The 27,980-nt window shown below is 46.9% G+C and overlaps 5 protein-coding genes across 5 annotated transcripts; 2 read left to right on the plus strand and 3 right to left on the minus strand.

Moving 5' to 3' along the window:
• Window positions 1-4,786: 4,786 nt before the first annotated feature.
• On the minus strand, window positions 4,787-6,618 carry F4817DRAFT_347982 (uncharacterized protein). The gene is made up of 3 exons (XM_049304623.1): window positions 6,532-6,618; window positions 5,158-6,447; window positions 4,787-5,056 (listed from the first exon to the last, which is right to left on the minus strand). The coding sequence occupies exon 2, from the start codon at window positions 5,869-5,871 to the stop codon at window positions 5,173-5,175; it is 699 nt and encodes a 232-aa protein (XP_049155796.1). The 5' UTR covers window positions 5,872-6,447; window positions 6,532-6,618; the 3' UTR covers window positions 4,787-5,056; window positions 5,158-5,172.
• A 2,500-nt stretch (window positions 6,619-9,118) lies between these two features.
• Window positions 9,119-10,482, minus strand: F4817DRAFT_319216 (uncharacterized protein; the record flags this gene model as incomplete). Its single annotated transcript, XM_049301030.1, has 4 exons — window positions 9,119-9,608; window positions 9,661-10,037; window positions 10,117-10,221; window positions 10,291-10,482. The coding sequence occupies 4 exons, from the start codon at window positions 10,480-10,482 to the stop codon at window positions 9,119-9,121; spliced, it is 1,164 nt and encodes a 387-aa protein (XP_049155797.1).
• A 2,799-nt stretch (window positions 10,483-13,281) lies between these two features.
• On the plus strand, window positions 13,282-14,894 carry F4817DRAFT_361070 (MFS general substrate transporter; the record flags this gene model as incomplete). The annotated part of the gene is made up of 3 exons (XM_049306357.1): window positions 13,282-13,461; window positions 13,520-13,816; window positions 13,974-14,894. 3 exons carry the CDS (start codon window positions 13,282-13,284, stop codon window positions 14,892-14,894), a joined length of 1,398 nt encoding a protein of 465 aa, XP_049155798.1.
• Window positions 14,895-15,784: 890 nt separating this feature from the next.
• F4817DRAFT_230528 (uncharacterized protein) lies at window positions 15,785-19,642 on the minus strand. Its single transcript, XM_049298912.1, has 3 exons — window positions 19,300-19,642; window positions 18,515-19,216; window positions 15,785-18,453 (listed from the first exon to the last, which is right to left on the minus strand). The coding sequence occupies exons 1-3, from the start codon at window positions 19,488-19,490 to the stop codon at window positions 15,945-15,947; spliced, it is 3,402 nt and encodes a 1,133-aa protein (XP_049155799.1). The 5' UTR covers window positions 19,491-19,642; the 3' UTR covers window positions 15,785-15,944.
• Window positions 19,643-21,329: 1,687 nt separating this feature from the next.
• F4817DRAFT_230574 (uncharacterized protein) lies at window positions 21,330-27,827 on the plus strand. The gene is made up of 2 exons (XM_049298913.1): window positions 21,330-25,544; window positions 25,604-27,827. Exons 1-2 carry the CDS (start codon window positions 21,842-21,844, stop codon window positions 27,301-27,303), a joined length of 5,403 nt encoding a protein of 1,800 aa, XP_049155800.1. The 5' UTR covers window positions 21,330-21,841; the 3' UTR covers window positions 27,304-27,827.
• The last annotated feature ends 153 nt before the right edge of the window (window positions 27,828-27,980 follow it).

A 27,980-nucleotide genomic window follows, 5' to 3' on the forward strand; every position in this document is an offset into this window, starting at 1 on the left:
TAGTGTGCAAGAAAGATACTGAATATATTTTTCCTGCGTCAGATTTCCGGCAAGATATACAACACGATCTTAAAAACCTAACCCTCAGCACACAATACGAATTTGATCGTCCCTTATCCCGGTACATATCTCCTTAAAATATCACAATGGGTCTAGCCGTCGCGCGTCTGGTTTGGTCGTACATGACATCGAGCTTTTTGCTGGGGATCGATAATCTAGGAACGTTGAGTAGGTAGTAACAAGATCGAGGTGCCCAAGGTTTCGTCTCCTATTAATACGGGCTAAGATCCGTTCCATCCCGAATAGGTGAGCTTATTTAAGCGTTCGACACTAATAAGCGATACTACTGTAGGGAAGCGAACCCAGTCCCGCGGGGAATAAAGGGCTAGCTTGATCGGAATTTAATCTTACGTACATCGTGAAGCTCCGTGCGGTTTCTATCTAACGAGGGACTACGTAGTCGCCCGAAGCGTGCCGGGACCATGCCTGCTCGACACCTTAGCAACACCGCGGATCTAATAATAGGTAGTCCGGAAACGGAGACATCTAGAATATCCGAGAAGATATGCGAAGCTCCGGTCTCCAAAATCCGATATGACCGTGTGTCCGTCCGGATTGAACTTGCATTGGCTAATTGAACGTATAAAATATCGATATGTACCCCGTGCCCATTAACCCGGTGTAATACTTCATAATCATGACGTTTGATCGCAGCTGGAGAAGGAGATCCGATCTTGTGTGACGGCGTCACGACAGAAACAACATGGCTTCGTCGTCGCTCGCACAGTGTTGTGTCCGACGTATTCAAGTCGTCAGATGCAACCAACCTGCTGAGAAGAATGCCTGCCTGCAAATACCAAGCGATGCTGATGAGCCAGTGAGCTCCCGCACACTATAGTATATATTCTTAAACTCCTATCCTGGGCCAATTCTTTCATCTCATTCGATCCGTAGAATATGCAGTAGACACACCGAGATCCTTCTGGTGAACTTCGTATGACCGTCTCCGGATACACTGCTACTTTCGGCTCCGGCTTCTTTACAAGATGGAATTCATTACTATGATTCGTCGAGCTTCCAATACCAGCCACATACATAGGTGCCAATACCAACATATCTAGGAGACAATGCTCCGCAGAGGATTGCGACCAGGTGACCATCCGGGAGATGCGGCCAAGCAGGGCTACAGAATTAACTCAATTCATTACTCGTCTTGCACGACTCAATTCTAATAAGACATTCCCCATCATACGATATGCCTTCATCTAATGCAGATCAGATCAAAGCATCATTGACCATGGTTCGATTACAAGTAAAGCGACAGATTTGGTCTTTCGATGTACGTACACGGCAAGTAAAACAGCGGTGAATCCGCAGGACCGGGAACAAGGTCAAGAATTAGAGGCACCCAGACCTTGATTCAGACCTTGTCTTACCCCAAAGAGTTCAATTAACGCCAACGACGTCCTCCGCACGAGCCTATCTCCGCATGTTCTAATTATGTATGTAGGTACTATGTAGGGATCTCTTATCGCTTCGTTGGGAAAACCCGTGCCCCCTTCTTAGATACACGAAACTTCGTTGCAGATGGGTCTGGGGTATATTGCGTACAGCATACGTTCATGTGCGAATATGCAAAACGCGAGCATCCTCGTCTAGTCTATCGGCATGTCAGCCGATGGTCAAACTAGTGATCGGTCTCTCGTGGCCTTGCTGAACACGACAGGATAGAGTACTCCAAGCTCTAAGCTCTTACAGGACAGCAGAACCTCTCAATTACGATCTAATCTCCAATTCGGCATAATAGGTACCTAAGTTACCTAATATATAGCTGCTTGCTCAAATTGGAGTAAGGGGTAGAACATCTAAGCCATACTATTGTCCTACCCGTATTTGAGGCGTGGGCTACCTACCAGGTAGTGTGATGTGACAGTCGAGGCGCCACCACGCATACTTCTAATAAGACCTAAGATCGAATAGCCGAGCATGCCGTGATTCATCCGCCATCGGAACAGATATAGTCAGCCCACTTCACGTTAAGATATCGCATACCGGCCGTTTACGTTCTATACAACATCCGGTTGTGGATGGGTTTAATGGTAGACGGTCGGAAGACTCGGAATGCAACCGCCTCTCGGTCAGTCCGTCTTGCCCCAGCCGTCCGACGTCTGTAATCAAGGCACCTTAGAAATAGATTGAAAAACTGAAACCAGATGGATTTTTTTCTTCCCGTCCTTGTGAAGATATCATGTGAACTATTAGATATTAGCTAAATGTGCAGCCTTGGTATCGGTGCTAGCTCACCGGTGATCTACGAGGAAGCATTCGTTCTAGATGCAACGCTACCCCCAGAGGCAGGGTTGTTAATAAAGGTGGTGTTGGCTAGAAATAGGCAATGTGCTCTTAACTTTCAAGACTAGCCTCTATTATGACTGATAAAATAGAAGCTGCTTGTACGCGTGGTTACTAACTTAAACTACAGTGCCTTCACATTTATATTGCACACAGTCTCCATCCTACAGTCCATTATATCCGTTAGATCCCCGGACTACTAAAACTTCTGAGACAAACAGCTTCTAGCCATATCAGCAATCTGGTCCTGCAAAGGTCTCTAGTTCCTTGTGCATTAGTAGAGTTATCTTACCACTCCTTGCTCGCATCCTCGCAGCTATCCCTTTCGTGAATACTCCAACTTGTAGATAAGTAACTGGTCCAGCTATATACTTCCTAGTCACTGCTAGCACATAGTCCCCTTTTCACCATTCGAATGGTAAAAGTGGCAAAGGCTAACGCTATCATCGACCTTGCTAGCGGCCAAGAAGCGGGGGGATGTCAAGGTGAGGAGTAACCAATCTCCCCAGCGTAGGTGCGTATAGGTATGCACACTTACAGTAGTATGACGCCACAATCATATGGCGTGTTAAACACTGTACAGGCGCAGGGCGATATCGAAGTCGACCGTCTGTCTTGGCACGAAATGGTTCTCCGCAACTAACTACATAGGACAGTGTGCGGCTGGTCGCAATAGACGTGCTGTCAGGATTCTAGATGGGACATCTAGAACAAAGGATACGTTCAGTATGTATAGACTTAAACTTCTATAGTTAGGTTAGAGTTCCTTGCGGAACAAGAAAGATGTTTCCATGCTGTTTGATTCCACCTCGTGACACGTGCTGAGAATTTGGGAAAGCATTGGACGAGTAGTTATGGTCCAGTTCACTTCGTGCTTACCTCTCTAAAGACCCTCGTTTTATCATGAGCTTAAATTTACCTAAAGCTGAGTCGCTAATTCCCAGAAGATCATGTTGGTGATCTCAAACCTTGTTGTAATTGCCAAGTTGTTAGTACAAGCCATTACGATGAAACAACATATGACTCTTAAGTCATATACCTCCATGTTCACGACTTGGAGTAAACTAACCACCAAAACATATCTTATCATGACGATCTTCCTGTGAAACTAACTTATGTTCTCGGTGTAGTCTTTTAACATGTAAAGAATATATCTTGACAATAGTGTTGATTATCTAGAGAGAGTGGGACCTGAAAAGGAGACATTTGGCCTTTACTTACTAGATATTTTGCATGCTAGTCTCCAAGGGTTTTACTATTGTAAACATAGTTACTTGAGGTACACATATGTAAAAACGATCATGTAGCTCTATGTTTCACGCTCTCCTTAATCCCCTAGATGATAGACGAAGAGTTGTGTAAACGTAGAGAGGCGAAACGGTTAAAAAATTAAAGGCACATTTAAACTATTGGTGAATAAACTTGAGTGTTACCTACTAACTATGCAGTTTAAAAGTAGTCTCCCTTTAAGAAATCATAATATTTTTACACGGAATACTATACTTATTAACCATATCTAAAGAGGCCGTTGCTATTTATGAGTCCTTAGTAATAGTTCCTTTCTATCATAATTGGATTTTGTAGTTTTGAGATATAATTTATATAACGGTAACCTCTCAAAAATAAGGTTGCCTACTGTTAATAGACTAAGTTGTCTCGTCTTAGCGCAGACTAAACAGGTACCTACCTAGGTAGGCATCTCTAACAACGGACAATAATTAACCATATATTCACATAGTATATTTAGGTCACAGTATATTGAAGTTTTCGTTTTAATCTAAGCCTAAACTACCTCGGTACCTGTTATTGGAAGTGTATACATAGGATGGCTGATGGAAAGCTACCTAGCTAATATTATTGTTTTATGTTTTCACCGAAATGACTAAGGATGTATGTTATACGCCTCGATCAAACATATAACCTAGTTGGATTAAAAGCAAATAAACATATTTACAATCAAATATGAAAAGTGAGAATCATTTTATTAGCGCTGGCTATTGCATCTTCTCGTTCCAATACTATAAGAGTTGTGTTTGTTGAACTATCTCATCATCTGCAGTCTGGGTATTCCTTAGGTTGTGTTTCTGACCTCATTCTTTTCAGAGGCAGCTAAGTTTGAGGCTGAATTGGAGAGCTGTGCTTATTCCTGAATGAGTCACTTATACCAGTCATAATGACAAGGCACCGAGAATAATGAGTCTAGTGATAAGCACGCCTTTGGTACCTAGCGTATTCTACTAGTTCGCGTACTGAAATTATTGATATCTCTCAACACTATACAAGCATAATGGCTACAATTATCCTCTCATTGTAAATATACCGTAATCGCTACGAGAATATGTATCGGGAAAGACCTTAGTAACCTTTTCTCTTACTATTTGATGCTCCCATTCCTTAGCCCATAAAGGAGCATCCAGCAATGAAAACGAACACGTAAGACCAGCAAATTTATATATTTAAATACCTGCTATCATATGATGTGTTTTGGGAAAGAAATCTTGTCTACCCGGTAATCATGCTATGAAATTAAATTACAGACAAAAGTGATATTATGTTGATATAAATGTAATGAAACCAATAAACGCCCCACGATCGAGCCGACAGACTTTGATATGACTTTTGCCGATGGGACCAGCCCATCCCGTGTTGTACAATAACAATACACTCCTACTCTAGAGTCTTATGGTTTCAATTATATTGGATTCTATGATAAATCATAGTTAGTATCAACGCGCTACGGAGTAAGGGCCTTTTCTTTCAACCATGCTGTTTTCCGGGTTAAATGCCAGGTATGTAGGTACTTACTTCGTATTATGCCGTTCACCTCCCAATCCAGTAAGTCGGGAGGACCCCCTGTCTCGCAATCGCTTCTGCAATTTGCGCGTCTGTCATGCTCTCTTGGCCATTGATAGCGTACCAAGGGGAGTCGTGGAGCAGATAATAAGCCTGGCCGACCGGGACGTCAGCGCTAGAGGCGATGATAACTCCAGGCTCGTCCGTCCGCATCCGCGCTAGCTGGGCCCATAAGGTGGCCCGCTGAGCGGCGTCGAGTCCACGTGCCAGATGGAAGACCGGGGTATATGAGCGGTCGGACCGGGCCGTGAACTTGGCCCGGAATGTCGGTGTTCCGTCGATCGGCCGTAGATGCTTGCCGCCTAGGGTAAAATATCCGGCGCAGTTGCTGCAAGGCTCGCCACGCCTTAGAAGCATAGCGTCGACAATTGGATATGACCCCGGGGAGTCAAATGCTTGAAAGTACGATAGTAGCATGTTTTCCTCGGCGTGCGGGTGGTGTCCACCGTCCCCCGTTCCCGCCATCGCCGTCCAGAGATCTGCTTCTCCGTCCGCGAAGAGTAGAGACGCCGACAAGTCGACCTGGTCGCTAGTGCGGAGGCCACTGCGCACGAATTGGTACAGAGCACCTACTAACCCCAGCTGTGCATAGTTCAGGCGTACCGTATGTCCACTGGCGTTCTTGATGCGGAAGCTAGGAAGCTCGACGAATATGAATTGGGGCATGGCGTCGAACGGTTAGCGGCACGGGATATTATAACTATTATATGATTAAGTAGAGAAGAGGACTGTCCTAGATGATATAGAATGAAGGCTTTCAATTTGATCATCGATGGCGTAGAGTCCGGTGATAGATATAGGAGATCGATCATCCCATGCCGAACGACCATTGCCGGGAGATAGGCGAACTGGTGCCTGGTGCCTGGTACCTGCTTCTTCGTAGCGAGTACAATTATCCAGTTCGTAGTATTCTTCACGGTAATGATTCACACGCCATGAGGTGAATCAGACGGCAATGTATCAAGAGTCACTGCTGACCCGCGGTAATCGAAAGCACACCTGTGACGAATGGGGAAGCTCCTATGGACAGCGACGAGGTTGATAAGTTCACGAGAGGGAGAGGGGCACCACGGGAAGGGCTAGTCAGGGGAAAGATAGATACCCATACCGCGAATAGGCTATTGCAAGGTTGGTATATGTATTCTCCGAGAAAGACATCCCAGATCTCCCGATCGCCATAGATTCCGCTAGGGAGTTGCTCATATCTTCACCCACGTTTCAGCTTCTTCGGTAGCTGGCTTCCTTTAAAGGTAAGCTGACGCAAATTCGACCGTGACGTCTTTGAACGCGGTCCTGAATGAGGCTGATAATGATCGGGAAACCTACCGTGCAGCATGCAAGCCATAGTAAGGCTGACCCAGCAACCTGGTAATGCATCTCGGATGTTTACTTTTTTGTCTTGATCATCTTGGTCGTTATGCTGCTATACTAGCACCACTTGTGAATTATCGATACGTAAGTGCCCTTGGCTAGGGCTTGACATGATCGAGCCCCCCGGAGTTCGTAATAGAGTAAAAGCTCAGGCCGGGAGTTGCTTCACCGTACACGCGCCGAGCGCGATTCTAGCGTGGACACGTTGATACTACATAGCAAGGTCAAGATATGCTAACACGAGGTTATGTAGAGTGGATAGGGTATTGACTTGCTATGGAACCCAGGTCCCATGGGGATTCGGTTCTACTTTGGGGTTATCCCGGGTTCTGGGTATTTGATAGACGGGCTTGATGGACATCCGACTCGTCGACTGTTGAAGTTTCAAATTGAAGTTCGTAACGGGTATGCATAGTACTAGGACTCAACCATTTCGTGTCTAAATTTGGGCTGGTTGTTTTTGACGAGTAGTTGCTCTCGGCCGGCGTTCTGCTCGGATAGTGGGACAAGGGGATATATGCGGCTACGTGGCGGGAGCGCAACGAGGCCGAAGATCCAGACTCGAACAAGTCCCGTGAACCTGCAGAACCCTGTCGCTAGATCACCAACTAGAAGGACCGGGGAACGAGACTATTCCCCGTATAGCCTGCATGAACCCTAGCAGACCTGAATCGTACATACATATGTAATCGTCTAAGAACTTAAGAACTTTATAATCCATAACCCTAGGTCTGTGGTCCTGGTAGCCTGGGTCGGGTCTTGAAGCCCGTCGCTTGGGGACTCTTACAATAGCATCATCTTCCCACCCCTTGCAACTTTGAGAACGAACCAGGAACCACCAATGATTAGGTAAAATAAAATAAAAAATAAAAAATTTGACGTCACGAGGTAATTCGTATTTTGTATTTTCTCGTTCCCCCGTTCCCGCACCGGACTTGGTAATTAGTATAATTAGATAATTAGTATTATTTACTCGGCGAAAATAAAAGCCTTTTTCTTCTTTTGGATTTAGTCGGCGGCACAAGCCAGAGCAAAGCTGGTGCCAACTGAATGAGGCCTCGCGCTTAGATCATCGTCCTAGAGCCAATCTGGAATGGTTATACGCCAATCGACGACGCCAATCCATAACCGTTTGACCGTTTATGGGGTTCCTTCGTATTGTTACCTGTCCGTGTGTTAGCCTCAGCACAAGCCCATCAGCCTCAATCTCATTCTTATTAGCCAAATCGCTATAGGTGCTCGGATCGTTCCATGATTGGACAATCTCCGAATATCGTCTTCGACCTTCTTCACCATTAGCGCATTTCATTGGTTCTAGCGCCAAGCGCTTTCGTGATGCACTCCCCTTTTACCTATTCCGGCGGGGGTATCGTGGGGACCGCCGTCTTAGTCGAACGACCTCTTATCTTCTTATTTTCCGGCCTCTTCTTTTTCTTCTCACAACTTACCTCCTAATTCTTCTCAACGACTACATTAGCGGTTGTCGACGTCAAAGCCAAGTCGCGTGCGCCATCTCGTAGTCGCATGCGTAATGATTTTAGGCCTCCTAAGAATATGTTGTCACTATCTTGAGAGTCATCGCACTTAGTACGTCCCGACTTGACTCGGCGAAATCAAACCACGCTGACACCGATCGCAGCTTCAACCCTCGTGCTGATGGGCTCAAACAATAAGCTGATTTCATATCAACTTGGCCAATTCAACCGAAATCTCAAATTCTGCAATCAAACTCATGTTAGCTGAGGGTGAATGGCGCCGTGTTGTACTACGGTTGATCTCGGCCCTTCTGTCGGATAGGAAAAGCGTTGAGATTATTTGCTCGCAAGTAAAATCAACAGTCGGCCGTCGCCTTAATCTAAATGGTCCGCTACGGCCAAATCCGAATCCTTATGGTGTACCCCGGGGGCAGTGTAGAACGGTAGAAGCACTCCGCGCGGAACATATCCCGAAAACCCTTCCAAATAAGGCGAATCCGTCGGCAACTATTTCTATTGTTGTTGTTGGTTGTAACACGAATTATAAAATGTTTTTTTTTTATATATATCGACACCCTTAATGACGTCTTAATTGTGTGGTACATAATGAATACCATCGATCAGCCCTATTGCAGGAATATGTTGGTTTCTAATCATATTAACTGGTGGAAATCTTACTATGACTGTGCGAATAAGAGTCGGTGAGATCCTATCAATCCCGAGGATACCTACCTCGTAATATTCGTAATTCAAACCAACGTACATATTTTTAAAAGTTCCTCACAGTCTTTGCGTCTTTGTTCGATTAGTTGCTATCTATCTCCTAAGTTCTATTCGGATGGCGGAAGCACTAGTATTCTCTGTAGCTTCTTGAAAATAAGCTAGGTAGTTACAGGCACTTTGGGCGATCTAAAGACCAAACAGCGACAGAAGCTAGCGCATCTGAAAGGAAGATGATGTGACTATCGGTACTCTCTAAGTTCCCCAAAATCATCCGAAACGCGATCGTCTCTCTACCAGGCAGCTTTCCGCAATATTGAGCCACGTAGCATATTTTCCTCTAAACTTCATATCATCGATCCAATATACGGGTCGCGCTTACCATCCGGCGAGTACTCGACCGTGTACTGTACAGTCTTCTGTATTTGAAGTCCCTTTTCCTCGTGTAGCGTATACTCTTCTGAGCTGGAATCGGCCCTACGAAAATTGGCTAGATTGGCGCCCTCGTATCCAACTTTACCGTTGTTGATGCGCGCCCATTTACCCTCTTCCGACTTGGAGTGACTCCCGCTGCTACTCGGATAGGATTTTGGCAAGCCACTGCTAGTGTAAGCGGCGCGTTTGTCCGAATTCTCACGAGAATTGGAGTAGGAGGTAGGCATCAGTCTTGGGAACCACTTGATAATTAGGGGGCGGATCTGCGGAAGACAAGCACACACGAGCGCTACGTTCATCTCGATGATGGTCCACATGGTAGAGGAAATATCGTAAGTTGGGTCTGGTGTCCTTGCTTGCATATCTATGGTTGTGACTCTTAGACAAGAAGTGATAACCACGCTGTTGCCTAGCATTAGTAAATTGATATTAAGATGTGCTACAGGCTACTTACAATACACCGAGAGCAAAGACGATCATCAGTGCAGCCTTTTGGACTCTAGGTATCTGCAATGCGTAGACGAGAGTCATAGGGAGAGTGAGGATGATGATATCGGTCGCAATCGAGAAGCCAGAGTTGGCGTACCAGAACTTTCCATTATCTATACAGGTACCCTTGATGGACTTGTCGAACGCCTTGGTAATCGGGGTGCATTGGAATATCGTCACCGTAACCGATGCGATGCAGTACATGATCACAATGAGCAGCATGAAGCGGCACGCACGCCTAAACCACTTGGTATTGCTGAAGATTCTCAGGTAAAGTAGAAGGATTGACGCCTTTGTTAGGTTGATACAGGTCTTGTAAGTCACCTGGCAGAGGTAGAAGTACTACATCCAAAGGGTATCCAATTAGTGATATTATTCCATGCAAGTATGGGGAATAGATCACAAGTATCTGAGAACACACCTTGAAGGCTTGGTATTTGTCAGGACTAGACAAACTGTAAGTATGTCTTCCATAACCGTAATGACAAGCTGCAAGCATGATTCCGCTTGAAGCCAGGGCGAATCCCTTGGGTAAAGTCGTCAGCACATGTAGTTCATCACTGGTCTTCACGTACGCCTTAAGGCTTTGACTTACAAGTGATACCAGAATAGTCCAGTCATCAGCGCCAAGATGTCCTCCGTTTCCCAGCCTCGACCATATTCTGGTGCCGACAATGATGGGGCAGATAGCCAGAAAAACGCCAACAGGAACGTATATCATCTCGGAGTTGGTATCATAGTAACCAGGATCATCAGGGGATAGGTTGCCTCTTGGGAAATTAGACATCTTGACAGAATATAACCAAGTGGCCAAACTTGTTATGACGATAGTTTCCTTGGAGTCCCTTAGAGTCTAGATTGCATGATAAGCTGTAGACAACACAACAGAATAGAGTAGCTCTATTTTGAAGTGTGAGCGCAGGAGATTGGATGTTGACGATCAACAGATGACAAACATAGAACAGTTCCCTTTCGCAAGATACAGGAGAAGTGTATACGGGCCCGAATTGCGAACTTGGTGGTGGTTGAGTGTTTTGGGGGGTTTCCAGAAAGTTGATGTGATGGTGCGATGCCGACTGCTATATCTGATGACGGGCGACTATTCCTTCCAGAGTGGCATATCTTAAATTGTAAGAGCAACCATCAAACTGGAAGTCTTAGATTAATTGAATACTTTGGTACACTCGCGATATACATGTACCTACCTTGTATGTATGTAGTTAAGGAAAGTGCATGTGTGTACACTCGCAATTGCGTACTGGTTGGTGCTACGTCACTATACGCATCGTAGGTATATAGTTCCTTCCCTGGGAGAGGTGTACCCCATAGAAATAGAAATAGAATTTAGCAATAGACTTTACTGCGACAGAGATTAAGCAGCTACAATCACTTGCCCTTGGTCGCTTCCAAGGCTTCTGCGCCATGGCTACATGTAAGGATGCATTCAAGACCAGCAGCCACAATGAAGATCTCAGGTGAGACATAAAGTGAGGTAACAGCCGCATACTTAGGTAGATATATACTTTGACAGGGACGCCGATAACTGAACTTTGGAGAATATTGGAATACGCCGACTCATTCCCTCCCTTTTCATATGCCTTAACTACCTATGGTATGTATTTAGTCTCCCACCCAAGACAAGCACAACAAGACGGTGGAACATAACACCACTAGTCATTTCGTATGTAATACATCCGGGTGTTGTTAACCGACTTCAGGGCGAACTGAGAACCGACAAACTTTGAGAGTTATGCTGTCATAACTAACTTATATAAATATATTATCTCTCTCTCTCTCTCTCTCTCTCTCTCTCTCTCTCTCTCTATATATATATATATATATTTGCTAACCCAAATAATAGCCACGTCGCGTGCGCCATCTATCACGTTTGCGTATACGGCTATCTCGGCTGCCCACTTGCTTTGCTATATTGCTTTGCTACCTTAGCGTTGTGATTATTGAGCACAACCGAGAAGACGTAACGGGCACACCAGATCTCAGATTAGGGCAGTTCCGGATAGCAAGGGCAAGTTCGCAACTATTGATAGTATACCGTGTGGCGAACTGTCAGGTGCGGCTATTGGTAAGACAAGGCCGGCAAGGTGAGACAAAAACTCGCAAGCGCAGGCGACGGTTTCACGCATATTATCGCCAGGTCGACTCATGTCTGAGATGCCCTGGGCGTGCCCTGGATTGTGGGGATGCTTTTACTTCTCTGTTGCGCTTCCTGCAAGCCAAATCCAATCTATCGGGGCAATGAAGTGAGGTCAGGATGGCCAGTTTGACAGATGAGGTCACTTTCATATTTCGATGGACACCTAACGTACTAAGTTATGAATGGTGGTAATATATCTGTTATTCCGCAGTGGCTAATATTTAGGACAGAATTATTAAAAAAAAAAAAAAAAAAAAAAGAGAGAGAAGTAAAAAAGGGAGGATTAACTGCTACCCCAGATAATTCTGTATAAGCACATGCACATGTACATATATGCAAGAGTCCATTAGCTCTCAGTACGACATTACATCTGCAATATCACAAATCTAATGTATTACTTTGTGTTAATGGTATGTTGTATCACGACGGCCATCCCCTCTCAAACCATACAGACTAATGCATCCATCAAGCCACATGCATATGCATCGCTTGCTATTATGCATATGTTCCCCCCACGTGTAGGCTACAGGTCGATAATTCTGGAATAAGTCTATCCACGTTTCACCCATCAATGGGTATTTACCGCTTTCCGACAGTGCCCCGGAATTCCAGGGTTGGCGAAATAGAATAGGTACCTTAGGTACCTGGGTTATTCCAAAGGGCTGCCATAGCTCTACGAGGTCGTTACCAGCTCTTCAACATTCCGAGCCTTGGCAGTGATGAAGAGCTAATTGCCGGGGGCGCGGTCGTTCTTGTGTCGCGGCAATGTCTAGGAACAGGTGGTTACCATGAGACGAAATGTCTCGCAGTCTGAATCTATAAGAAATATCGCCGAGAGGCGAGAAGAACGAACTTAGTGAGATCTGCCTACATGATTTACCGTGGATGCGTAATCTGCCCGAGCTGATATGGATGTATTCGATGTAAGGTAGGCATGTAATTAATAGCTTTCTTTATAACAGAAATCATTGGTCGCCGACCACATAACTTTGCGATAAGGCAGCGAGTCCAAGTTTCTTCTACATGGGGAGACTAGTGGGATTAATATTTTTATTTGTTTTTATTTATTTATTAGTTTCTTTCATCAGCTGTCGTATCTAGCCGTTGCTCTTCGCTCTTCCCACTCTCGGTTGATGATCACATGTTATGATCTTCACAGGTGTCACTCATTGTCTTTCCTTTTCTCCTACACCTGTTTCCTTGCAGTAGTAACCCTACCCAGATGCGTGGACGATCTTTCCTTTGAAAATCTAATTCTAGCCCCAATTTACTCCGGCTTCCAGTAAACTTTCGGACATGCCGTCTAACGCATCGGAAGAGGAGCTTGCCAACGAAACCAAACTTGCTCGCATCACCATGGCCAACCAGAAATGTGCGCCGCATAGCGCCGACGCCGACGCCGACGCCGAAGTGGCCGGTCTTCCTCCGGGCATGATCGACGCTCATGCGGAACGCCGTCTACTCCGTAAGATAGACTTTCACGTCTGGCCTATCTTGTTTGTCATCTACATGATGTCTTTCCTCGATCGCATCAACATCAGTAACGCCCGCATCCAAGGAATGACCGAGGAGCTTGACCTATACGGTAATAAGTTCAACATCGCCCTCTTTGTAAGCCATACTTTCTAAGTGTCTTGCTTTACGCTTCAATTTTACTGACCCGTTATAGGTATACTTCATCCCTTACATCTTGCTCGAGGTTCCTAGCAACATGGTGCTCAGGAAGATCAGGCCTCACTACTATATCCCGTTTCTTATGCTGAGTTGGGCCATCGTCAACATGTGCATGGGGTTCGTCTCAACATACGAGGGACTTGTCGTATTGCGCTTCTTTCTCGGAACATTCGAGGCTGGTGTCCTGCCTGCTATCGTCTATCTCACTTCCATGTATTACAAGCGCCACGAGTTTCAGACACGCATAAGTTTCTTCTTCTGTTCCACTGTCGTTGGCGGTGCATTCGGAGGAGTAAGTAATCTTTCTCTTTCATCGGTGTACTTATTGTTATGTCTATCCTTCTCTTTTTAACAGCTTGTGCAAGTCTGTATCGACCCAGCCGGTAAATTGACTTAAACAAAAAGGTCGGTAGTCACTAATAAATATATATAGCTAATTATGAATATAGCTGCTCGCATATGCGATTGCGAATCTCGATGGCCATAACGGCATTGCGGGCTGGCGATGGATTTTCATCATTGAAGGGGCGGCCACAGCTGTCGTCGCCATTGTATCCGTCTTCCTCATCGTCGATTGGCCAGAGCAGTGCCACTTCCTTACTCCGGAAGAAAAGCACCAACTAGAACTTCGACTAGCTGACGATGGCGGTAGTACGGTGGCTCGCATGGACACGCTCAACCCGTACGCGTATCGACGCATCTTGACCGACTGGAAGATTTGGGCTGGCGCTATAATGTACATGGGTATCGGCGTTACGGGCTACGCTACCACGTTCTTCATGCCGACTATTCTGCGCGAGTTTGGCTGGGAAGCACAGGCTGCTCAAATCCACACCATCCCCGTATATGTCGTTTCCGCAATAGGCATGATATCCGTAGCATACTTTTCCGATCGATTCAAGCATCGTTACGGCTTTGTTATTCTAGGCTGCATCGTCGCGACAGTCGGGTACGCTATGCTGTTGCGCCACGATGGTCTATCGAGCGATGCAAAATACGGCGCCGTATTCCTTGTATCGCTCGGCGGCTTTGTGTCTACGCCAATTGCGCTCGCCTGGCTCGCCAACAATATGGCGGGTCATTGGAAGCGCTCCTTCGCCTCCGCTATCCAAGTTTCTCTCGGTAACATCGCAGGTATCGTAGCAGCCCTCATATTCCGCCAGGAGGAGGCTCCGCGTTACCTGACCGGATACGGCACTGCCCTGGCTATCACATGGCTGGGTGCTCTTTCGGCGACGCTGCTTTTCGTGGGCATGCTCATCGAGAACAGGAGGCGGGACGCCGGTAGGAGAGATTCGCGGTTAAGCCGTCCCAAGGAGGAAGTCGATAATATGGGTGATTACCATCCATCATTCCGATTTACGTTGTGAGGGGAGATTTGCCTGTACTTGTTAGTTCCTTTTTTTTTGTGGCTCTGGGACAGATGTGTGCTTGTAGCACGCTTGGAAAACTAACCTGTCAGGTACTCTCAATGATATCACACGTTAAAATAGTCTTCATACAGACAAGAGTAACTATTGTATATGATAGAGGATAGGGCTCTCGCCATACGAAGACTCATGATGATGAATGTAGCATTGCTTTTTTGTCATTGCAAAACTATGCATCCTGTCTCAGCAGCGTCGGAACTGGGGTAGATTTCAAACCAATAGTGATAGCTTATAATTATACCGAAGTAGGAGAGTAAGATAGTGTATACTCACATGGCATAGTTGTTGCGATATAAGGACTTGCGAGCCAATATAAAGTGCACAATATCTGGTAGATAGGCCGCCTGAGCTAGACATGTAGACGATCGGGTTGGTAGCAACTCGTATAAGTACCTAAGGTAGCTTGGTCTGAATGGAACACACAACTTCGAGGTGATTATTGAAAATATATGTAACTCATGGGCTTGTGATGATATAATTTTGGCACCTTCAATATACTTCTCCCTAGCCAGTTGTCATACATGTAATTGATACATCCCAAATACACACCCCCCCTTACGCAGGCCTGTCCCAATGCGTTGCTCGAACCCAGTTTGCTGAGGGTTTCCGCCAACGTCGTCTTCGTGAATAAGTCATTCCAATCGTCATCCCTAGCCGTAGGGGTACTCATAAATTAACCCCACAAAACTGCTAGCCTGATAAGATCCGCCTGCAAACCTGTCTAGGTCGCCACAGCCTCCACGTTTGCTACCGATCACAAGTGAATGGCATAGGGTACCCCATCTCTTTTCGCTAACGCATCATCGAAAAAATGGAAATACAATATAAATGGGAGGGAAAATGTTAACACGTCCAAATGCTCAGGGTATATGCCATGTTCCGAAAGAGCCGGAAGAAATAAATCAACCAAAGACCACTATAGCATTTCTTTTATGGACAAGTGGTAGATAAGTAATGACCATAGGATGTTTAAAAATACGATGCGAGCTTCTATAGCTCATCTTTGATGTGCTGAACTGTATCCCCAACCTTTCCGGCGGCAGCGTCGGCGACGGACCTGGCCGTATCACTAGCTTCGCTGGCGACGCTGACTGCAGTCGCGGATGCGACACTAGCAAGACTTGATGCCGAAGCAACACCGGTTGAGTATGCTCCTACGAGGCGCGAATATACCGACTCGGCGAAAGGTGGTTCTTTACCAACGACGAGTTCGGAAACAAGAGAGCTGACGACCGAGTACTGGGATGCTGCAGCAATACTGGCCGAAGAAGCGTAGTCTTCTGCTAATACCGTGACAGTTGAAACTTGATGCGCTGCCGCGCCCGTAGCCGATGCTGCGTAGTTGCCCGCAGCGGAAGCAAAGTCACCGGCTGCGACTTGTAGGTTTTCATACCATGGAGTAGGTGTAGGAGCGCTGTAGACCTGGGAGCTGACACGACTGACAAGCGCATCCCAGTTCTCCCCTATATAGTCGCTTGCATCGGAAGCTAAGTCGCCGACAGACGACGCTATGGACTCGGCGTTATCGCTAGCAACTGAGGCTGCAGAAGCAACCGATTCACCGGCTACTGATGCGACGGACGAGGCAGACTCCTGAATGTTGGTTGGGGTAGGCGTAGCCGTTAAAGAGCTCACGGCTGTAGACGCAGCAGAAAGGAATTCGGAATAACGTGCGTGTGCCAGACCTATGCCTGCATAATAATTGTGCTTAGCCTGGTCGAGAAGTTTCTCAGCTTTCCGCTCTGCCTCCTCGAGGTACGTGCTGGGTGTTGGTTCAGAAGCACCGATGGCTACCTTTGCAGATTCATATTGCTCCGAAGCCCATTTCAACGAGTCGTCGAAATTATGTTGTGCGATGGACTGGAATCTTTCCCAATCGACGGATGGCGCGGTTGGCATGCCAGGAATCCATTGTCTGGTGGGAGTGCCATATATGCCTTCTGATGCGGCTGTCATCGCAATGTCGAGCCTCGAGTTAGCCGTGGCAATTGCGCCCAGATATGCGCTCAAAACCGAACTGAACATCGCTTGGTGGATAGGCTTTGGCTCTCCATGGATCTGCGCGGATACGGCCGACATAGCACGTGAATAATGATCCGCAGCTCCCGCGACAGCAGCAGTATATGCTGATTGCGCGGCTGATGTGATACTAGCGGGGATATCTGAGCGAACAACAGACGCAGCGCTAGACGCGGACGAAACAATGTCATCGTCTAGAATAGGTTGTCGCGAAGGTACGGACTGAGCTGCGGCGCCGAAGAGGGCAGGTTTAATAGTAGTAGTGGTAGCTGGCTCAACGGGCGCGATTGGTTCATCGGGTAATTCGACGATCGTTTCTTGAACTTGCTCTGGTCCATCAATTGGATCAGTTGACGGTAGCGGCTCGACAGAATCAGTGGCGCTCCCAGTTTGTTCGGACGCGAGTCTCTCCGTTGGAGCAAAGGAAGAAGTATCAGGGTCTTCCGCATCTGTTTGGGAAAGTGATATTATGACGGTCTCGGCGCTGTTAGGGTTCGCTTGTTCGTTCTCGATCTTCTCACCAGCGAAAGGAACTGCTGACGTTGCACTTCGCTCAGCCTTTTGGGCAACAGAGATTGCTGCCAACTCGGCTGTTTCGCTATCAAAGTTATCGCTAGCATCGCCAGCTATGGCCTTCCACGTAGCAACCTGCTTTAATCGACTCAATTCCTCAGCAGCAGCTTGCGCAATGCTCATACCTTCGTCCTCGATTTCGGCCCCGGTTGATTGCGCTAATATAAGGCCAGGGTGCGTTGTAATCAAGCGCTTGAAGTCATCCGTCCACTCGTCGAAACGTGCCTTCAGCTCGTGATACTTCTTCCAATCCTTGTAGGTGATGCCGTCCATCCATGCCCATTTCATGCCGATCTTCTGAAGTGCAAGATCGCGAGTTTTCTGAAGGATGCTGTAGTGCTCTTGAGCTGCCTTGGTAACCGCGATTTCTGTCTCTTGATCGTATGTCTGACGCCAGGTACGAATATCCTGGGCTTTGTTCTTGATATTGAGACCAGCAGCCCGGACAGCAGCAGCGAGGGCTTCATCTCTCTTTTCATTGTCATTGCCATGTTTTTCCAAGATAGATACAATGGATTTCTTGAGGTTCTGTAGCTCGGTGCTGGCCGTCTCCTCGAGTTGCTTCACTAGAGACCTACCCATACCATTGGCATGTCTTTCGATCATACGGGCCGAGATCTCATCCACGCGGTCTTCAATTTCAGCGGCACCCTCTTGTGCAGCTGTGGTAAACTTACCTTCCCACAACTCGAGATCCTCGGCGGCGATCTTCGCGGCTAGCTCGCGTGTCTCCTCCGACGTGCGCGATTTCTTCTGCTCAGTCTTGACTTCTGGCGCTCCTCGGCCTTCAAAGGATTCTGCTTCGCTCGAGTGTCCAGGTTCGACAATGGTTTTGACGGCCGAGGCAGCGGATGAAGAGATGGAAGAAGCTACCGGCTTTGTAAAAGTGGATTTGGGTGAGGTTGAACTATTCAACCGTCAGTGAACTATACGAGAAAGGAACACTAGATGAAGTGGTGAGAACTTACGAGCTGGCTTCCTCGGTCACCGGCTTGGCCTTTCTCTCATTGTACCTTCCTAGTCGCTCGCCAATACGTACGAGCTGCGGCTCAACCTTCATGACGTAGACATCTCGTAGATGAGGCCAGATTGTAGCGTCCAGAAAAGTGTAAGTCTTATTCCAGGCCCAGATAGTCGAAGGAACTGCAGTGTCAGTCGTAAACGAATAGGCAGCATCGTAGCCTTGTGCGGCGTAAGGCTGCATGAATACGTAGGCCGGGAGTACGAATTCGTGGTAGGTCTGTAGAGCATTGACCCGCGCGATATCATAATAAGGAGATATTACAGCAGATATACTCTCAACATGGGGCGCTACTATTTGATCGTATTGGGCCTTTGCTATAGCTTGATATTCGCTTAGCTTAGGTTGCACGCTCTTCTCCCACTTGGCCTGTCCAAAAGCTCGGGCCTGGGAAACTCGTGGGCCACCATATTTGACTGCATACGTGCGGGCAGGAGTGATGACAATGCGGTCGACTGTATCGTAGTATGGCTTGGCAACATGGACGTAAGGCGCAGCATAAGCATCGTAATAGGGTGTGATATGCGGCGTTACGGCCGATTTGATCTGGAAGTAGGGTTTACATATCTTGGGCGTTGTGTCGTCACAGGCGTCGAGAGTAGAAGGACAGCGGAAAAGGAGGGTAAAGATAGAATACCACGTTAATAGCCTATGATAAAAAGCGAATTAGTATCCTATTCTTAAAATCCTGTTCTTAAACGAGGGAAGCATTCTGCAAAATCTTTATCCTACCTCGCGATAATGTTAAAGCTCCACGCAAAGAAGCTCCGCTTCTTCTGTTCGGTGTTTCTCCGCCTGGGAGTTTTAGTATGTCCGTTTAAACCGTTAATCCCATTGATCCCATTTACACCTTTGACACCCTTAGGTCCCTTGAGAGACCCATTCGTGCTTGACTTAGATCTAGTGTTTGTTGCACCGGCCATAGTAAAGGCATCTAGCGGTGAGCTCGATCAATAACTAATATTATTCGCATCAAGGTAAAGTTGATAGTTTTATACGGAGATTAGTGTTGCGGATGGGATATCCCCGAGACGCGATGATAAGTCGTATGAAACCGACTAAGATAGGATAGATGGTTAGGGAATATATTGATTGCTCTTTACTTCTAGGTCAGCATCGAGTCCGCGACTTGAGATTCGAAGGTGTGTACATAGGTGTATATGACCGACTCGAGGGTTGACTACTAGGACAAGAGAGCGAAAAAAAATATTCAAGATTCTGTGGGATAGCAGAGTAGAAGAGAGCGGGAGAAAGTGGATACAGAAGTTTTGGAAGCCTTGATGATGGCGTGTGACGGCCGCGAAGCTAAGGCTGGCGTTTTGACCTGCTGTAACAAAAGAGATGACGCAGGGGCTTGTGCAGGTTCGAGAAGTCGATACCGTCTTTGTTGCCTGTTTTCTTCTTTCCTCACCAAAAAAAGAAGAAAAGAAAAGAAACGGGGACAATGTAAAGGTCGAGTTCGATGATATATTGAGATGATATCAATATACGAAGGTATGAAGAAGAAATAGAAGAATTCAAGGACGGTGAGCAAGTGAATGATATGGAGGTACCTAGATATGTACATAATACATATGATACCTAGGTATGTACCTATGTATTTATTTTATGTAGTGCGCACCGAGCTGATGAACCCACAGGAGCTATGACGAAATATGCAACCTGCACAACGATAGCATACTACGTTTTGTTAGGTACATATTTCACGTGAGAACAGGTACCTCTTCGTACATAACCTCACAGATAAACACGAGGGGTCGGATTGGGGATTGAAGATTGGAGAATTGGATGGCCGTACTTACATCAACACACAAATATGTTAATAAATATAATCTACATGGTATGAGCGATAACTAATATTCTACGACAGTTGGAAAAAGATGCTGGTGGTTGATCGGGTCTTTGAAGGCTTTAAGAAAGTAAGATGTCGGAAAGCAGGCTACTCTTCCACTGCCTTATCACCTATGACGCTTGTCTTTACGGCAAACCCTCTATCTTAAGAACTAGACTTTGCCAACTTGTCTTTTAGTGTTATTCTGTACGAAGTAGACGTAGACGTCATCTGACTATGGCATCTGCAGCTAAGCAGTGTAAAAGAGACATATGATTTGCCTTACAGCATAGATCTTGAGAGTTATATTAATGTTTTTTTATGTTTAATAGATAAAGAACTGACTGTCAACTGACTGTTGATTAAGCCCCTATCAAACATTTCGAAGAATTTATCCAAGCACACCCAGCAATGACAATTATTATATACTGTAAGGTCTACCAGTCAGCTTAACGAACCCGGATTATTAGAACGCTAGATATGACCCGAACAGGACAGGAATTGATAGACTTGCATATATTTCACGTGGGATGGAAACAAGTTATCATTAATATAGAATAAATGTGGTATTACATAGTGAAAACAGTTTTATCGGAATCAGTCGGTCGAATTAGTTAATAACCTGAACTTTTCTTGCTGTCTCAGGTATCACGTCATAACTTTTATCTTATATATAATAATGAAGACTTCCTCTATAATGTACATAATAGGTATCATTCTTAATTTATTTTTATCAATCTATTATACGACTTGGGTTCTTATATGATCTCGTTCATGTACCTTTTAAGTACTTAGATATGTGAGATATACATACCTGTTATCATCGGATTAGGTAATCTACCTTATGTACCTCTATCGGCTTTGTTCTATTCCGACTAGTGCTATTGAGTCAGCTAACCTTAGGTCCTCCTCTAATATTTCCACCACCTTAGGTAGGTACCTAAGTCTGGCCGAATAATTGCCACTGCGATATGAACTTAGGTAAGATATGTACCTAAGGTAGGCTTTTAGACGTACTTTCTCAGGTACATCGTCATTCGTTACCTCCTACTCTACCTACCTATCTAGCCTCCATTAAGTACGGAAACATACTTGCAAACATACAAAAAATCACTTCGCATTTACGTCCCTAGGTAAGGCAATATGCCTGCTTATTCCCTTTTTTCTAGAAACATCGTAATGTCCTAACTTCCACCTTAGGTAATCGCATACTTTGTATTATATCGCATATCTCATATCCGTTAGCACGCGATTTGATTGCATCAATTATCACCACCTTGTAGCATCCAATTTTTCTTTTCAACCGCTGTCGACCTACCATACCACGCGCGACGACACCGTAATCTCATGGTCTAAACTTAAGAAAAGAGCCCTCTGGGCGAGAGTTGCAATTTACCTATCACCGACTGGTCTTGGTTTCGAGCCGATATTTCGTCGCCTACGATGACGGATTTCTTACCCGACCTTACCGAATTCCCCAACGCCGCCCAGCGACGGAGGCAATCCGTTACGAAACCTGACGCCATGGCGGAAAACACTATGCCGGGAGTTAAACCTGCGGTTAACGATTCGATCGATCCTGATACCTGTCGGATTTGCCGAGGAGAGGGCACCACCGACGAGCCTCTCTTTTATCCTTGTAAATGCAGCGGCAGTATCAAATACGTACATCAGGACTGCTTGATGGAATGGCTTTCACACTCGCAAAAGAAGCATTGCGAGCTTTGCAAGACGCCATTCCGCTTCACCAAGCTATATTCTCCGAATATGCCCAAGCGGCTACCCCTCTACATCTTCGCCACCCATATGGCCAAATATCTCTTCCGTAACGTGCTTGTCTGGTTGAGAGCCATCCTGGTCACTAGCGTCTGGTTAGGCTGGCTTCCCTATCTCATGCGTTCCGTCTGGTCCTTTCTATTTTGGATCAGCGATGAGGGTTTCGGTCCTAGCCCGCCTATCCTCGATTCTCGGAATGCCACTTCAATAGGTCGAGGCGATCTGTCTTCTCTTTCCGTTACGGGCACGACTACGTGCGCATCCACACCCTTACTACCCGCTACGACCACCGCTGCGAGTATTGGAGGTATCATCGACCAGATTCCCGTGTCTAATTTGCTGAGAGCCATCTCGAGACCTTTGAACACAAGCCCTCCAACTTGGCTCACCACGATATTGGGCTTGTCTACTACCACAGACAAGTCAATTTACGGAACTAAAGATTTCCTGAACGTGACACATATCGATCAGTTTTCTCTCTCGCCTGCCGCTTATCGCCCCTCATCTTTATTGAGCGAAGTTGCCGTCCTCAAAAACTTCACGCGACACCCCGCCATCAACCGGACCATCATCGCTGTTCTAGAGGGCCAGATCATAACTTTGCTAGTCATCGTATGTTTTATCCTGATTATCCTAGTCCGAGATTACGTGGTGCAGCAGCAACCTGAAATAAACATGCGCGCTGCTTTCGCCGCGGCGGAAAATGAAGCCCCTCTACCACCCGGACCCGTGAACAATCCAGCACCACGGCAATTGGGCCCAGATGACGACGAGGACATGGACTCTGATGACGACTCTACTGCAGAACGGGATGGCCCGACAGCTGAAAATTATACCGATGACTTGGGTCCTAATCGAGCAGGTCATCTGCAGGATATTGTCGATATACAGAACCCTCGCCATAGACCTATTGCCGAATTCCAGCGGCGAGCGCCACTGTTTGATACCAATAGCAGACAGGAAGGTCAGGGAGAGGACCGCGGTCGTGCCGAGTCTATTGCGCGCAATGCAGGGCCCGCGGAGCAGAACAGCAAGTTCCAGGCTGGCCCGTCCGAGCAAAGATTTGGCGAACGGACTCTCTCGGACAATCTCGATGGCGAGGGCAGTTCGCAGGGTACGGTGAAGGAGTATCTACGGATCTACAGAGAAGCCGGCGGAGACCAGGAAAGAATCCTTCAAATCATTCGAGAGGAAGGACTGGAAGACCGTATGCGATACTGGATCCGCGTAACACAATCAATGGCGACTGCTGGCAGGGCTGCTGACGGAAGTAGTCTCGATCTGGGAAATGGCATTGGAGGCTCAATTCTAACTCACCAGGAACGGCGCTCAAGCCGGTCCCCTACGAGGTCAGATTCGCCCAGAGCTGATGCGACTAGCAGCGATAACTCGAGTTGGACGTGGGCGGAAAACGACGACGGCGATGCCGTGGCGAACCAGAGTTCCCACGATAAAGGAAAAAGCAAGGCCACTGAGACCTCTAGAAATGGGAGCGATTCCTGGACAGATTCCTGGGCGTCTTGGGGAGGTGAATTTGGCGAAAATACTCCATATTTGCCTAATGGTAACAGCAATAGTGAAAATGCGTCGTCTTCGGATGTACCGCTCTTAACGAGACCAAGAGCTGTTTCTGACGGCCCTCAGGCCCCCAAACCTATCAATAGGCTTGCAAATAATAATTGGTCATTTTCCGATCTACCTTCCGGCCCGTCGAATGCTTCTCATCACAATGTGTCTGGCCACGGCAATTCAGCCTTACGTTCTACACCAATATCTTCAGGTGTTGATAGCGATATCAATAGAACCGGGTTATCACAACGAGGTAGACCTGTCGACAATGGTACCGCTATTGACCAATCACAACATTTTGAGCAAACACCTGTACCTCTCCAAGCAGGATTGAACACGCCAGCGACTGTGGAAGACACGATGGTTGATGAAATCAATATACAGGATCCCGCGGGACATGGCCACGCCGAGGACTCCGCTACCTTGGTCGAACCGGTTCATGGTAACGAGCCCGCTGTCGTCGCGGCGAGACAAGCCGGCAGCATTGTCGATCGCGTAGCCGATTTCATGTGGGGCGACGTAGACGTTGGCCATTTAGATGAAATTGAACCGGAAGAAGCTGTGGATATTTTTGGTGTGAATCAGAATGCGCCATTCTTCGAAAACGATCGTGGGATTGAAGGAGAAGGCGAAGATGAGATTGAGATGGCCCCAGATGTTGTAGAAGCCGCCGTTGCTGCTGGTCTCGATCCGGAAGCCGTCGAAGATGCCGAAGATTTCGAAGGAATCATGGAGTTAATTGGTATGCGCGGCCCGATCGCAGGCCTATTTCAAAACGCTATCTTCTGCGCCTTTCTCGTATCTATTTCTATCTTCATGTGCATTTTCGTTCCATATAACGTCGGTCGCGTATCTGTCTGGGTCGTCGCGCATCCGACTCGTCTGCTCAGAATCGTTTTCGGCGCGTCCAAGTTCGTTCAAGACGTTGTCCTGCTGGCTGTCGGTTATACCTCGACGATTATATTCACCCTAGTCGAGGCATTTACTGTACTTCTGAGAATCGAACAGGGAAAGCAACTGATACATACCCTCAGAATTGATACTAGACACGTTGCCGTCAGCGCCTTAGAGCGGGTTCTCGCTAGTTTCATGTCTGAGATTCCGCTCATCTCAGTTAGCGAGGTGCGCAACTTCTCCGCTGTCAGCCACGAGGCCCTCGTGATGATAAAAAGCGAGATCCGTTACGCTCTCTCATCTGTCGGACATGTCATTCTGTATATTTTCGGTGGCGACTACATTGCCAAGTTGGCTACGGCCAAGTCTATAATCTCCATCCTGGTGCCTGCAACATTCCAATTCCTGAAAGCTCTCCCCACCATCGCCACGCAGCCAGGGTCATGGATGTTAAATCTTAGTCTTTCTGAACCGTCATCGTCTGCAAATCCCGTTCTTGCTTATTGGGACGCGAACGACAGGACATGGGCTATTCTTGCTGGATATGTCTCTCTGTCAGTCATAGCCGGGTTCTATCTCGCCAGAGGAATGCCGTTTTCTACAGGGCAAGCCGCTCAAGAATGGGAAGCATCTATGATCGACCTCCTAAATCAGGCCAGCGGCGTCATGAAGGTGATCTTGATCATCAGTATAGAAATGCTGATATTCCCATTATACTGCGGATTGCTGTTAGACTTCGCGTTACTTCCCCTCTTCGAAGGCACAAGCATCAGATCTCGTCTTTTATTTACCTATAATTATCCGCTCACTTCCATTTTCGTCCACTGGTTCGTCGGCACGGGGTACATGTTTCATTTCGCTCTCTTCGTTTCTATGTGCCGTAAGATCATGCGAAAAGGCGTTCTATGTAAGAAACCCTTGATTCGAGCTACTAGCCATCTAGATAGTTTTGCTAATTAGAACCAGACTTTATCCGCGATCCAGACGATCCGGAGTTTCATCCGGTGCGCGACGTTCTCGAGCGCAATGTCACTACCCAGCTCCGCAAGATACTCTTCTCGGCTTTCGTTTATGGAGCGTTAGTCGTGGTTTGTCTCGGAGGTGTCGTGTGGGGCTTATCCCTAACTTTGCCTAATGTCCTTCCGATCCATTACTCTTCTAACGAGCCAGTCCTTGAATTCCCTATCGACCTGCTCTTTTATAACTTCCTAATGCCTCTCGCCGTCAAGTTCTTCAGGCCGAGCGACGGGCTTCACGCCATGTATACCTGGTGGTTCCGAAAGTGCGCCAGAGCCCTGCGGCTGACATGGTTCCTCTTCGGCGAGCGCCGCATAGATGAGGAGGGTACGTTAGTACTGCCCGAAAGCTCGCCTTATCGAAAACTTCCCTGGTGGTGTCGAATCTTCCTCGAAGTCAATGACGAAACTGAAGTGGTTCCGAAAACGTGGCAAGACACGTTCAAGGGAGGTAAGGCGAAACCTTCTTCGAAAATACCCGCCGAGGAGATGGGTATTCACAACGATAAGAAGGGGAAGCTTGTCAACTCGGGACAACTCATCCCCGACGGCCGCTTTGTGAGATCGCCAGCGTCTGATCAGGTTAAAATTCCAAAGGGCCAATCGGTTTTCCTTGACGTATCAGAAGAAGATAGGAGGGAAGACGGCAAGCCAGATCGCCCGGATACAGACCTCTACTCGGGAACTCATTACCAATTTGTTTATGTCCCTCCCTACTTTCGCGGTCGTATCTTCCTGTTCATCCTATCCATATGGATTTTCGCGGCTGTTACTGGAGTCGGCTTCACGATTGTACCCCTCGTGTTTGGTCGGCGCATGTTTAAGGTTCTTATACCTTCTCACATACGGACTAACGATATCTACGCGTTCAGCATTGGAGTCTACATTCTCGGCTCACTGGGCTACTTCGTCTTTCACATACGGTCAATGCTCAACAGACTAAGAATTTTAACATCATCTGTGCTAGATTCGATGCTCGACCGTCAGACAATCCAGCGCGCTATCCAATTCGCGACTCGCACGTCCCGGCTGTTATATACTTATACAGTCCTACTTATTGTGTTTCCCCTCCTTATAACGCTGCTAGTAGAGCTCTACCTACTCATGCCGCTGCATACATACATGTATCCAGCCGGAACAAACACTACGAGGCGGCTCGAGGGCTTGCGAGAGGGTCACACTATCCGGGTTATTCAAGCTTGGACTTTAGGTATCCTATACCTCAAACTCGGCTCCCGGGCTGTGACGCTGTACGGTGGCAGGCCGGCGCATGCCGTACGCGCCGTTCTGCGTCGCGGCTGGCTAGAGCCCGATATTGGTGTCTTGACACGGGCGTTCGTCATTCCCGGCGTCGTAGCATCGTTGGCCATGATCGCGACGCCTCCGATTATGGCGTGGGTAGCCCTTCACCACATCCTAGATATCAATACGGAAGTGACTCAGGAAATGCGAGTCTTAATATTCCGCCTCGCCTACCCATCTACTGCACTCTTCTGGACAGGGCTCGTTTTGATGCGGCGCATGCTACGCGTATTCGAAGGTTGGCAGGTTCGGATCCGGGACGAGGCGTACCTTATGGGGGAACGGCTTCACAATTTCGGCGGCACTTCGTCTAAGGTATCAAACTGGAGAGCCAGCGCGAGGCTTTGAATGCTGCTTTTACGGCCATATAAAACGTAAAATTATAAGACTAGAAGAACTTACGCGTATGAGTTGATGGTAATAGATATACACTGTCACATTAATTTTGCATGGACCCCCTTTTTGTGAAATTGCCTGTTGTAACCATTGCTATTATCGTACCGATGTAGGCATTACTTATTATACAGGATGCGGGATGCGGGATACGGGATACGGATACAGCCATGTCTAACCTGGTAGTATACCTAAGGTATTGTTAAAATTGGAGGTTCAGTAACACCCGATATGGATCTCGATGAACAGAAATTTTACCTCCTGCAGATCTATGCTCCATCCATCTCTTCCATCTAAAGTAGGCAGGTAGGTAACATGCGCCATTATCAGGTATCCCGATGTCTTAGAAGAGGGTTGAGTAAGTAGGATTCAGAAGACGGGAAGAAGAAAGTGGACAAAACACACGGGCAAGCTATATAGTTTTTATTTATGCCTCTGCAAGCAACTCAGGGAAGCAGTTTTGAATATCAGTATCGGACTCCGAGTGGAACCTGGACAACGTTGCGTCGCAGATGTAGGACTCGGCCGGTAGTAATAATCACAAGTCACTTACGTGTCGTGCGCGTGTGCACATAGCACGCATACAAAGTCGGCAAGTACGAAACGATAAAAGACCACACATAGGCAATCAA

Source organism: Daldinia loculata (genome assembly GCF_022478755.1).
Source record: "Daldinia loculata strain CBS 113971 unplaced genomic scaffold F4817scaffold_56, whole genome shotgun sequence".
Classification (NCBI taxonomy): Eukaryota; Fungi; Ascomycota; class Sordariomycetes; order Xylariales; family Hypoxylaceae; genus Daldinia; species Daldinia loculata.

Excerpts from the sequence above, each read along its gene's own strand:
- F4817DRAFT_347982 (XM_049304623.1), bottom strand. The coding sequence starts at position 5,871 with ATGCCCCAATTCATATTCGTCGAGCTTCCTAGCTTCCGCATCAAGAAC.
- F4817DRAFT_230528 (XM_049298912.1), bottom strand. The coding sequence starts at position 19,490 with ATGGCCGGTGCAACAAACACTAGATCTAAGTCAAGCACGAATGGGTCT. Across the intron at positions 19,217-19,299 it reads AGCTTTAACATTATCGCGAG|GCTATTAACGTGGTATTCTA; the intron begins GTAGGATAAAGA and ends TTTTTATCATAG. Across the intron at positions 18,454-18,514 it reads GTGACCGAGGAAGCCAGCTC|TTCAACCTCACCCAAATCCA; the intron begins GTAAGTTCTCAC and ends ACGGTTGAATAG.
- F4817DRAFT_230574 (XM_049298913.1), top strand. The coding sequence starts at position 21,842 with ATGACGGATTTCTTACCCGACCTTACCGAATTCCCCAACGCCGCCCAG. Across the intron at positions 25,545-25,603 it reads CATGCGAAAAGGCGTTCTAT|ACTTTATCCGCGATCCAGAC; the intron begins GTAAGAAACCCT and ends AATTAGAACCAG.